This window comes from Aspergillus neoniger (assembly GCF_003184625.1).
Source record: "Aspergillus neoniger CBS 115656 unplaced genomic scaffold BO87scaffold_39, whole genome shotgun sequence".
In the NCBI taxonomy this organism is placed as follows: domain Eukaryota; kingdom Fungi; phylum Ascomycota; class Eurotiomycetes; order Eurotiales; family Aspergillaceae; genus Aspergillus; species Aspergillus neoniger.
Window position 1 is genome coordinate 296,377 of NW_020291167.1, and position 12,854 is coordinate 309,230.

A 12,854-nucleotide genomic window follows, 5' to 3' on the forward strand; every position below is an offset into this window, starting at 1 on the left:
AGAATCATGTGACGAGTTTTAGGGCCTCCGCATAGCGTAGTGTGGAAGATATGCCGAGTAACAAGGCAGGTACTACCTAAGGTATTAGATACAAATGCTAGTATGTATATATCAAATCAATGAAAGATTTACCCCGCGAAACTCCTATTTTATCTTACCAGCTGCACGTACACATTGAATGAAAATGTCTGATACAACCAATACATCCTGGTCCCCGACAGGCGCAATAGCAGCGGGTATTACTTGGAATTACATAAACTTACGTTTACGTTCAGCGGTGAAGCCTTCGGTTTGCTCATACTAAATTTCGTCCAGCCAGCTTGGACCTGACCAGTGTCACAATATTGTACAGAAGCACCTGTTCGTGTAAACTGCCCTGGCAGTTGTCAAGGGATGACCTCTTCACACTCAGGTCATGCTCCCAGGCTGGATGCCAATGCCAGCACATCTGAAGATCCATCAGAAAATGGTGTTCATCTACAAACTAACAACAATGTCGACGGCCCATCGCTTGTTCCTGGTGACGAAAGGATAGAAGTGGTTGAGCCGAACAACTGCGACGTCAATTCAACAGAAACAGATTTCGGAAGTATTCTTCCAAGGGATATACAATTGAAGACGCCCACCTATGATTATGCCTTCGAAAAGTCAATGAGCCACGCTGAAGCAAAGCTCTTTTACCAGCATCACCAGATCGCATCTCGGAACCTTGATGGGGATCATCACAACGAAGCATCGGCTATGGCAACTTTAGTAGGCGACTCTGATCCTAGAGACATGGCAGGATCACCTCCAGCTATTAAAGTTACTGCTGTTTCCCCGGCCAACAAACCAGAAATGACTTTCCCAGCTGGGAAAAGTATTACTGACTTTTCTGCTTCGCAACAATATCCCGAGCCACATGAAGTGCATGTCATAAGACCCCAAAAGGAAGAAACATCCTTGTCACGTTCGCATAATGTGGAGAATACTAGCGACTCCTTGGGGCCAGTTCAGGGTATGATGAACATCGCAGCAGATAGCAGCGCGGTCACTTCTGAGTTGAATGTTATATGTCGCAAGATGAAAAACTTACTCGACCGCCGGGCGAAGTATATACAGCTGTCTCTGCAGGGGCCTGAGGATAACCCGAAAGATCATCCCGACTGGGAGATATACCCTCCTCCCCCGGAACCAGCCTGGGATAACGAGGGGGACATCGGTAGAAGTGCCGATAGCTCCCGTATCGATCAAAAAAGACGGAAAATGGGGCAAGACGTTGGAGAAGATTTTGACATGGCCCATTGTTTGCCGCTTCCTACAGAGTCCCACTGGGTATACAGACTGGATGAAAATAGTGTATATCAAGTCTATGAAAACGATGCAGCGGCTGATTTACGACAGCCTGTGGTTAATATCCCATCCCTACGGGATTTTTATATGGACCTTGATGCGGTAACGGACGTTTCAACAGACGGCCCAGCTAAAAGCTTTGCGTTCAAGCGGCTTTCCTACTTGGAAGGGAAGTTCCAGCTCTATGCTCTCCTAAACGAATACCAAGAGATCGCCGACAGCAAAAAAGTACCTCATAGAGATTTTTACAATGTCCGAAAAGTCGACACACATGTTCATCACTCTGCGTGTATGAATCAGAAACACCTTCTTCGTTTCATCAAGAGCAAGATGAAGAAATCCCCGGACGAAGTAGTATTGTTTCGAGACGGCAAGCATCTGACACTGAGAGAAGTCTTTGAGAGTATTAATTTGACGGCTTATGACTTGAGTATCGATACGCTTGATATGCATGTATGTCTCAAAGTATTACCCTTAACCGTTTAGCTACTAAATGTGGTATAGGCACATACCGATTCTTTTCACCGTTTTGACAAGTTTAACCTCAAGTACAACCCTGTGGGTGAATCAAGGCTGCGTGAAATATTCCTGAAAACAGATAATTTCATCAAGGGACGCTATCTGGCCGAGATAACCAAGGAAGTAATCTCTGACTTGGAATCAAGCAAATACCAAATGGTGGAATGGCGCATCTCCATATATGGACGATCCATTCAGGAGTGGGACAAGCTTGCAGCCTGGGTTGTTGACAATAAGCTCTTTTCTCCTAATGTCCGTTGGCTGATCCAGGTACCTCGGCTGTATGATGTGTACAAATCGAGCGGCATGATGGAGAATTTCGAGCAGGTGATCACAAACGTTTTCCAGCCATTGTTCGAAGTGACAAAGGATCCAAATAGCCACCCCAAGCTCCATATTTTTTTGCAACGAGTGGTTGGGTTTGACAGTGTTGACGACGAGAGCAAAGCAGAGCGGCGACTGTACAGGAAATATCCAATTCCAAGGGAATGGAATACGAAGCAAAACCCTCCGTATAGCTATTGGTTATATTTCATGTTTGCCAACATCGCATCTCTCAATACCTGGCGCAAGCAACGCGGTTTTAACACATTTGTCTTGAGGCCACACTGTGGCGAGGCTGGGGATCCCGATCATCTTGCAGTGGGATTTCTGTGCTGCCATAGTATCAGTCATGGAATCCTTCTGAGGAAGGTTCCCCTGCTGCAGTACCTATATTATCTCGACCAGATAGGCATTGCTATGTCACCCCTCAGTAACAATGCGCTGTTTCTAACCTATGACAAGAACCCCTGTGCGAACTTTTTCAAGAGAGGCCTCAACGTTTCCTTGTCTACTGACGATCCCTTGCAGTTTGCTTTTACCAAGGAGCCCCTTATCGAGGAATATTCAGTCGCTGCGCAGATCTACAAGTTTAGTGCGGTAGATATGTGTGAGCTTGCAAAGCATTCAGTCGAACAAAGTGGATTTGAAGTATCTCTGAAGAAGAGATGGCTAGGCAACGATTGCTGCCTACAGGGTGTCGCAGGAAACAATGTTGCCAAAAGCAATGTTCCTGACATTCGTGAACAGTTTAGGCATGAAACTTTGATCGGGGAATTGACACTGTAGGTTTCAATCCTTTGGCATGCGTGGAATGATACCGTGCTATTAATTACAATAAAGAGGATATTGGCTAACTGTAGGTTCCTCAGGATCGAGCGACATGCAAACACGGGGGACGATACAACAGCTCGGTTGAGAGGTTCCAATGTTGCCGCTATCAGTCACTTGGGATCTTCGGGGCCACTGCTTCCTCAGGTACGAGGTGATCCGGGTTCAGGTATGCTTTTACATATCTAGGTACCGAGTAATCTGGTGCTTATGCTGTCATAGTCTCATTGGATTGTACCGATGACTCTTCAACTTCTCAGTACCAAAGAGCAGGTGTACGAGATGACTGCATAGACCCGCAGGCCGCGAGCCCAAATGTCAGAAAAAGTGCATCCGTTGGCGGCTTACCAGCACAAGATCCCACTGATCCTGGGGAGTTTAGCACATCTTCTAGCAGCACTAGCACTGCTGCCAAATCTACGCTCAACACGGACCCTATACCAGAACAAAAAATCTTCCCAGGAATCGTGCATGAAAGAGCTCACCGGAGTAACATACCAATTGATGGCATAACTACGGAGGACGGAGAGGAATGATTACTACATACGTTCAACATGGGCAGCAGGTTTGAGGTAGTATTAGTCTGGATAGAACCAATGCGATTGATGTGTCAGCCGTGGTTTCATCGCTTAGGACCCTGCAATAGAAGACAATAATGCCACCCATGAATATGAGACATACCTAGATCTTGTATCCTGAGTTTTCACATATGATTCAGGACAGTTCTTTCTTTCATAATAGAGCTGTATCAGATGGCCCAGCTACCCTTTCGTTCACACACCCCCCATGCTCCATGAATACCGTCGTCAGCCACTTTGGGCCGTTTCCTAGCCCATTCTTGTATATATAAACGCAGTGCCATCCATCGCATACATAGGCCCTTCTCTACCTTCCGATCCGTTGGACCTTCATCCATGACGCTGACGTAACCCTTCGCATCTGTCTTGAGGTCATCACGTCTAAGATCTGCTACAGAGATTCCAGAAACGATACTGAGCTCATGGTCGTAGTAGCGAGCAACACAGGGATAGCCCAGGGACAAATAATTGTAGATCTGAGTCACAAAGCTATCAGTCAACTCATGATCAAGGTCCTGGTCGCTAGCATGTTGTCTCGTGTGCCTCGAGTCCAAACTTTCGGCATCCCTTGAGAAATCCAACGACGGCCAATTCTCATGACCTGTGAGGGTTTCGGTTGAGCATTGAGAATATCCACCGGCATTGCCGCTTGACCGCGGGCTCGATGACTGCGAAACGTCCAACCGCGGAAGGCGCTTGTTGGATTTACAAGTTCCCATCCAAAGACCGCCACCATCAGAATCATCGAAAAGGTGGCGGTCTGCATACCAAAGCCCAGCATTGTGATACTGTTTGTCTTGCGTGACGTAATGTTCAACATTGCTGCTCTCACATATTGTCGCTTCGGGTGAAACACTTTGCGGAAATACAAGATCCTCTCCAAGCATGGGCGGGCTTATGCCTGGCTTGATTTGTGTCAAACCAAACCCACCGGCCCAGTTTCCGCAAGACCCGCTCACTCCGTCAAAAGGTCGCCTATCAGTAGGTGAGAAATGCAGTCCTTTTGTTCCAGCCATAGCACGATCACACATCTCGGCCTCCTCCTTATGCCTGCGCAAGTACTCGAGTTCCCATGGTAGATCTGCGGACGAGGCCCTTCGATGGATGCCTGATGTAAATATGTTTGTACGGACTTGCAACTTTTCATCCTTCGAAGAGTCATCATCCTCTCTATCAACTGCGAAATGATCCACGGGCTGATAGACTTGTTCGTTAGGGAAAGCCGCGAGGGCCTGCTCCTTTAGTTGATTTTCTGCAGAATGGGCCGCTAGAGCTACCACATACTCCGATAATTGATTTGCATGACGCTCATTTAAATGAGTCTTCTGTCTCATAGAAGCCCCAGGATGGGTAGTAGATAATGATGGTTGCCCTGGAGAAACTTCTGAATCATCAGAATCCTCACTACAACTCGATGGAATTGCAGGAAGATCAGGTATTTGGAAAGAATGTCTTCTGGTTTCCTGGCGTCGTTGCAAATTTGCATATGAAAAACAAGACTCTTCTATGCCGGTGACATCATCGGCGAATTGGTCCTTAATACTTTCGTGGTTTGGAATTCGAGGCAATGCTTCTGGTATGCTTTCACTGTGATGAATATGCCTCATCTGCTGTCGCCGAAACGATCGTTTGCCAGTCTCCACGAGTTGTGGTGTGAATTTCCTGGGAAACAGGAGCACGGAGTTTCTCGGACCTACAGAGCGTGGTTCTTTCTTGAATTGCTTGTGTTCCCGGGCCACCCCAGTTGGCACAGTTAAGCTAACGGCTTCGTTGACCGCTGGCCCTGAAACTATATCATTCGTTCCATAACTATCGCGGACGGGCTGCGGAGACCTTTCTGTTACAAGTTGACGCGAGCTATTCTTAGGTTTAGGTGACTGTTCGTTGGAGCCTCGTGAGCCCTTCTGTGTCGATGGGCTGGTTTCTCGGAAGGTAGCCTTAGGGTCCCTAGAACTGCGGGAAGAGGTTTCGACAGGTTCGGGCAGGAAACGCCTGACCCTTTTGTCTGATGTGAGACCTCGATGAGACATAGCTTCGTCTTCGCTAAGGACGAAGATCACAGAGGCCCCTTTGTTCCCTTCGGCCTTTGGCTTCTTCCAAACCCGGCACCCAAGTAAATACAGTGCCTCATTCCAAGGTCACTCACTATGTTAGCAGCACTTTCATGTGATAAACTCAGCATTCCTATGCCTCATATGTGATAACCACATATAGTGGGTGCGGAAGTCCGAAGTCTTGTATTCGAGGGTTGTTTCACTGCAACAGAGGTGCTTTGGCCACTCAACCCCACCTGGTGTGGTTGAAAGGTAGCCTGCATGAGTATCATGTGACAGTAGTACTTACAAGGCGACCTGTCGTGTCACATGACAGTCATTGATGAAGTGTACGATCGTTGCCCCACAATATATGCCTAATCATCCCACCTTCCTAACTAAGCTTACACTAGTTTACCTACCAAAACAATGCATATGAAGCCCCTAATTATAGAATATTACAAAAGTTATTTATATTATGGTATTAAGATTTTACAGTGTAATATCTTTATATAGACACCTATGTAAGACCTCATGATAAAAGGCTTTGTACACGTTGTTGGCGCAGGAGTCTAACTTTTGAAATTACGCCGCAACGCAGGCCCCTACAGGCTACAAAATTTGATAGGCTTCTTCTGAATGTAGCCGTTATCATTTGATACTAATTTTATTTGGTCAGCTTGATAATTGCGACTATGGTGTTAATAATTACAAAATAATCTTCTCAAGTAATTTCTAGAAGGAAATCTGAACATCTCTAAGAACACGCTTTAGACCTCAAATATAATGGGAACATAATACTTACACACCTCAAATAAAGCAAGGACTTTTAAATACTCTAAGCCAATTGTTAATCATATCGAGAACATACAAAAATTCTCGATCAGGGAAGTGCAGCACATTATAATAATAATATCATTATATTGGATTGTGCCTGGCAGGATCTAACTAGGGTTATATTTTATTTATGTATTTTTAGAACAAATCTACAACTTCTCTAGTAAATATCTATAATGCTAATATTATACAGGAATGCTATTTTCTTTAATTCTAAATTTTTTCAATAATATAAATATTATAATTTAAAGATCTTCTAAAATAACACTGAAATTGTGATAGAATAACCCAGCTATCAAGATCAAGGTTATCAGGATAATATATTATAGTAGTTATAAAAATTATAAGATTATTAATAGTGGTTCTATATCTTCCTGATATTTATAAGATACTAATTTCTTTATAATATATCACTAATTTCTCAAAGAAATCTATCTCGTGGATATAGATTATCTTTATTATTATTAAATGAATTTATAATTTTTAATAATTTATTTCTTATTTAATTAACAGATTTTCTATCCTGATAAATAAATTTTATTATATTTTAATTTTTTTAATTATTTAAGAAAGATGCCATTTATCAAGAATAATAAAAAAATAAAGATTTTTAATGATTAAATTAATTTAAAATTATTATTAAATACTATTTTTATTATTAAAAAGATCCAGCAGCTAGAAAATTATATTAATTAATTAAAAAAAATTATTAATCTGTAACAGAGAATAATCTATTTTTAAAAAATATCTTTTTAAATTAAGTAATTTTAAGACATTATTCATTTTTTTAAATTAAAAAAAGATAAGAGAGAGATTAAGTTTAAAAATATTTTTATTTTATTTTAATTCTTAATTTTTAATAATCTCAGGAATAGATTACTAATTTAAAATATATATTTTAAAAAATATCTAAATATTTATTAGAAAAATATAAGATTTTTATTATTATTAATTATATAAACCCAGTATACAGGTAGAGATAGTATTATTTTATTAATAATAAAAGTTTTTAAAAAAAATCTCTTAAATAATTATAATTTTAATTTTAAAATTAAATTTTTATATTAATTTAAAATATTATTATTTTTTACTCAGTATTATAATTTAATTTAAATAAGCTCACCAGCAATATAATTAAAATTTAAAAAAGTTTTATGGTTATTTTAATATTTTAAAATAAAACTTTGTTCAATTTTCATCAAGTAAAAAAAAGTTTTATTATATTTTATTAACTTATTATTAAATTTAAATTATTATATTTAAAAATATATTTTCCACCTGCCAGAGGAACAGGATAAAATAATAATTATTATTTATTATTATGAATTACAAGAAAATAAAGAAAAATAGAAATAAAATAATAATAAATTTAATAATTATAAATTATATAAGCACTTCCAAGAAAATATTAATAAAGTTATTAAGAAAGATATCTTAAATTATAAAAAAGATTTTATTGAAAAAATAATTAATTATAATATTTTATGTATAAAAGTATCGAATATCTTATAAATTAATATTTTATTAAAAATAAGAAATTTAATTTATTAAAGTCTACTAATCCTTGTCAGATTCAGAGAGAAAAATAAAGATATTAAAATAATTTTTATTATTTTAAATTTTTTTATTTATAATAGAGAATATATATTATTTTTATATTTTTGTTTATATTTAAAATAATCTTGAAATTTTTATAGATCTAGATAATTATACTAAAGTAGATATTATTAATTATAAATTTATTAAAAGTTATAAATTTTATTATATCTAAATTATTATATTTAAAATTAAAGTTATTAATCAGATTATTATTTTTATTTATAATATATAAAAAGTTTTTATTATTATTATTAATTCACGGGGGAGTATTTGTATTTTTAAATAATATTATATAAAAATTAATTAAAATTTTTAATTAAAAAATAAGTTAATATTATTATTAATAATTATACTTTAAGATTTATACTTTAAGATTTATGTATTATTTTATCAGTATAAAATTAATAATAATGATTTAATATATTATTTATTTTATTTTTTTCTGTTATTTAATTTATTAAAATAATTTAAAATTTAATAAAAGTTTATACCATTATTAAACTTCCTGAAATTATTTAATTATTGAAAAAAATTTTATAATTTATTATTAAATTCCAAGATAATCTCTCTTGAACTTAAATAACCTTAAAATATATTTTTTATAAATTTTTATAAATACTTATTTTTTTATATTTCTTTGGACTATATTATTAATATTAAATTTAATTATAATTTTATATATCTTTTGTCAGAAGCTGAACTTAGAATCTTATAAAAATATATTAAAAAAACTTAAAATTAAATTAAATTTAATTTTCTTAAAAAATCTTGCAGGAGTTCTTATTCTTTTTATATCTAAAAAAAATAATTATTTATATTTCTATATAAACTATAAAATTTTAATAAAATTTTTATTAAAAATTACTATTCCTTATCTCCTCTATTAGAGATTCTTGATAAAATTTCAGAAAATATATGTTTTTTAAAAATTAATAATTAATATCAAGAATATATAATACTAAATCTATATTTAAAAAAATAATAAATAAAAGATAATATTTTATACTTAATATATTTATTTTAAATATATAATTATATTATTTAGATTAATAAATATTCTAGTAATTTTTTAAAATTATATATACTGTACGTCAAGAGCTTCTTAATAATCTTTATATAATATATTTAAATAATATTCTTATTTTTTATTAGATAAAGAATTTTATATAAAAAATATTTATTAAATTTTAGAAAGATTCTGAGAAATTTAATTTTATATAAAATTATTAGAATATTTATTTTATTAATCTTTAATTAGATTTTTAAAATATATTATTAATTCTGAAAGAGTATCCATGAATTTTTAATAAATAAATAATATTATTTTATAATTAAATTTTAAAAATTATTATAATATCCAGATCTTTGTTAAATTCTATAAGTTTTTATTAATAATTTATTTAAAATTATTTTTATATTATATTATCATTTACTTTCTTATTTTAGAAAATAATTAATAAGTAAAAACTAGAAAAAATTTATCTAACTTTATTTAAATAAATTATTTTCTATTATTTAATTATTATTTTATAATAAATATTTTTATTAATATATTTCAACCCTATGAAACCCCGCTATTTAAAAACTAATATATTAAAAAAATAAATAATATTTTATTTAAATTTAATATTAAAAATTATACTTTATTCAGTTATATTTTAATCTTATAAATTTTCTAGTATTAAATTAAATTATAGTACTCTAGATTAAAAATTATTTATTATTATCTATTTTTATTAAATAATTAATAATATTTAGAAGGGGCTCCCTAAATATTTAAAATTTTATTAAATTATTTAAATTTATAAATTTTTATATATTAAATTAAAATTAATAAAAAATAAATTTAATTATGAATTTTATTTTTTATAATCTTATTATTAAACACAGGATAAAAAAGGTAAATTTAATAAATTATTTTTATAATATATAAATCTCCTTCTTAGAAGCTGTCTTGGAAGATATATTAAAAAATCTAATATAAAATATATAATCCGAGAAAAAATAAAATAAAAAATAAGTATAAAAAATACTTAATTACCAAGTAATTAATATATAATAATGAAAATAATAAAAAGTATATAAAATAATAATAAAAAATAAATAAATAATTATAAAAAAATAAAAGAAATGATAACTACAGAATAAAAAAAGAAAAGAAAAAGAAATAATATAAAAAAAATTTTATTTATATTTTTTTACTGTGGATTTATCTATATAATTATAATTAATAATTTATAAAATTAGTAAGAAATAATATATAATTTTATCTGTATTATATAATTTATGAATTCTTTATTTTTTATTATTAGATTTTTATTATTTTAAATTAAAAATATGAAAAATTATCTTTAACACCTGGGCCAGGTGGCTTATTCTAATAAAAAAATATTATTTATAATAAAATAATCCAGTTATTAAGATTAAGATTATTAAAATAATATATTATGGTAATTATAAGAGTTATAAAATTGTTAATAATAGTTCTATATCTCTTTAATATCTATAAAATATTGATTTCTTTATAATATGCTACTGATTCTTTAAGAATCAGTTTATTTTATAAATATAGACTATCTTTGTCATCATCAGATGAATCTATAGTATTTAATAGCTGATTTCTTATCTGATTAATAGGCTTTATATCCTGACAAGTAGATCCTATCACAGAAATATTAAAAAGATTAATATAATTAATATAATCATAAAAAAGTTTTATAAAGCAGAGGAATTCCAAGATCTGAATATAAAAGATTAATAATGATATAGTATAAATATTTATATACACATAGCTTCATATATAAAATATTAAAATTTTTGATTATTTTATTTCTATTTCTCATGAAATAAGCAACTAGAAGAAATTAGCAAGAAATATAGTAAATTGATTATTTTGAGTATTCAGCTAATTTTTATAGAAAAATCAAAGAAATTAGTTAAAATTACTCCAGATCAGTATTTTATTTTTATGTAATGTTTTATTAATATTAAGATGATTATAATAGAGTATCTGTAGGTTTAACTATATTATAAATTGAATACAGTCTCTAATGATGGCTTTTAAATTGTAATAAAATTCATTTTATTTTCAATTCACATGATTTATTTATTTTAATTATAAATCTAAGATATATAAATCATATAGTTCCAATCATGTGGTGTATAATCTTCACTTTAATTATATTTTAATCCAGAAGCTTATATAATATCAAAAAAAGTAAACCTAGATTTTAACTATAATATAACAGTAAGCAGGTAAGCTGATTTCCAGGAATTCTTATAAAAAATATATATATATAATATACCTAGTTGTTATGTAGTAATTATTTCTGATCGGATCTACTTGTCAGGATAGAAAGCCTGTTGACTAGGTAAGGAATTAATATTTAAATACCAAATCCATTGAATAATGGCAAAGATAGCCTATATTTATAAAATAAATTGATATTTGGGTGTTATGGGATAGATCCCTATACTACGGTAGACTCAGCTAGCCAGCCTCGTTGCTGCCAGCTGGCTAATTATTATTTATATATAAAATACTAAAGCTCTTGTAATCCTGTTTAAATATCAATTATTTTTTTATTTAATAGATAATATATTCTTGAGGACTAAGAAGCAATTTTTTATATTAAAAATAATTTATCAAATTATTTATAATATAAAGTCTGATCGTGCAATGAATAAACAGAATAAAATAAAATAAAATATAATTACAGTTCTTTATTAATTTAATAAGAAGGTTAGAATAAGTAAAATAACAAATATTTGAATAATAGAATTATTATTAATAAATTTCATAAAATAAATATAAATAGCCTAATTATTATATTAATAAACCATAGAATATTATTAATTTATAAATTATTAGTAGAATTATAATCTTAATAAATAATCTGTTATAAAGTATAATTAATTTTATTTAATATATAATTATATAATAAAGATTTTTATTCTTGAAATCTGAGGTTTCAATAAATAAAATAAATAAATATTCTCTAGATTTAATACATATTCAATTTTTTATAAATATAATTATTTATCTGAATAATACAACTAGAGTAATTTATATATTTAAATAAAAAGAAATTATAAAAAAAAGATTTTATTATAATATTGAAATATTAGTAATATAGTAATTTATAATAATATAATAAAGAGGTTAGATAAGACATATAAAAATAAAAACTAGAAATAGGAATTTTTAAAATATTATATTTTCTATAGTAAGATAGTAGGAATTTTAAAGATTTTTTAGAAAATTCTAATATTATATTAATTTAAACTTATAATACAGCCTGAAAAAAATATTTTTAAAAATGTAATTTTAAAAATTTGTTAAATTATTTTCTATTATAAATTATTATTAATTTAAAATAAGAATTATTTATATAAAGGCTATTATAACCAGGTTTAATGATATAATTATAATATAAAAAAATAATTACCAGAAAGAAATTTCAGAAATATTAATAAACTATATAATTATACATTTAATATTTCTATATTTTCCTTATAAAAAATACTATAGATATTATAAATTTAAAAAATATATAGTTTTAATAATAAATATTAAAAAATAAAATAAAATTTTATAATTTAAAAATACATATTCTCACTAGTAGAACTCACAAGTCTTATAATTGATATAAAAATAATTATTGTATTTTTAATTATTATCATTAACAAGATTAACTAATTTTATATTGATCTAGAAACACCTGCAGAAGATAGAAATAATTTATAAATATAAATATTTTTTATGAGCAGAGTTATTTATATATTAGTTAAAGATATTACTTAC

The 12,854-nt window shown here is 30.3% G+C and overlaps 2 protein-coding genes across 2 annotated transcripts; one reads left to right on the forward strand and one right to left on the reverse strand.

Annotated features, from left to right (window-relative positions):
* The first annotated feature begins 121 nt into the window (after positions 1-121).
* On the forward strand, positions 122-3,615 carry BO87DRAFT_419161 (AMP deaminase). Its single transcript, XM_025626924.1, has 4 exons — positions 122-1,785; positions 1,837-2,957; positions 3,045-3,172; positions 3,226-3,615. The coding sequence occupies exons 1-4, from the start codon at positions 394-396 to the stop codon at positions 3,537-3,539; spliced, it is 2,955 nt and encodes a 984-aa protein (XP_025475721.1). The 5' UTR covers positions 122-393; the 3' UTR covers positions 3,540-3,615.
* Positions 3,525-5,864, reverse strand: BO87DRAFT_380068 (uncharacterized protein). The gene has a single exon (XM_025624214.1). The coding sequence runs from the start codon at positions 5,609-5,611 to the stop codon at positions 3,752-3,754; it is 1,860 nt and encodes a 619-aa protein (XP_025475722.1). The 5' UTR covers positions 5,612-5,864; the 3' UTR covers positions 3,525-3,751.
* Between the last annotated feature and the right edge of the window lie 6,990 nt (positions 5,865-12,854).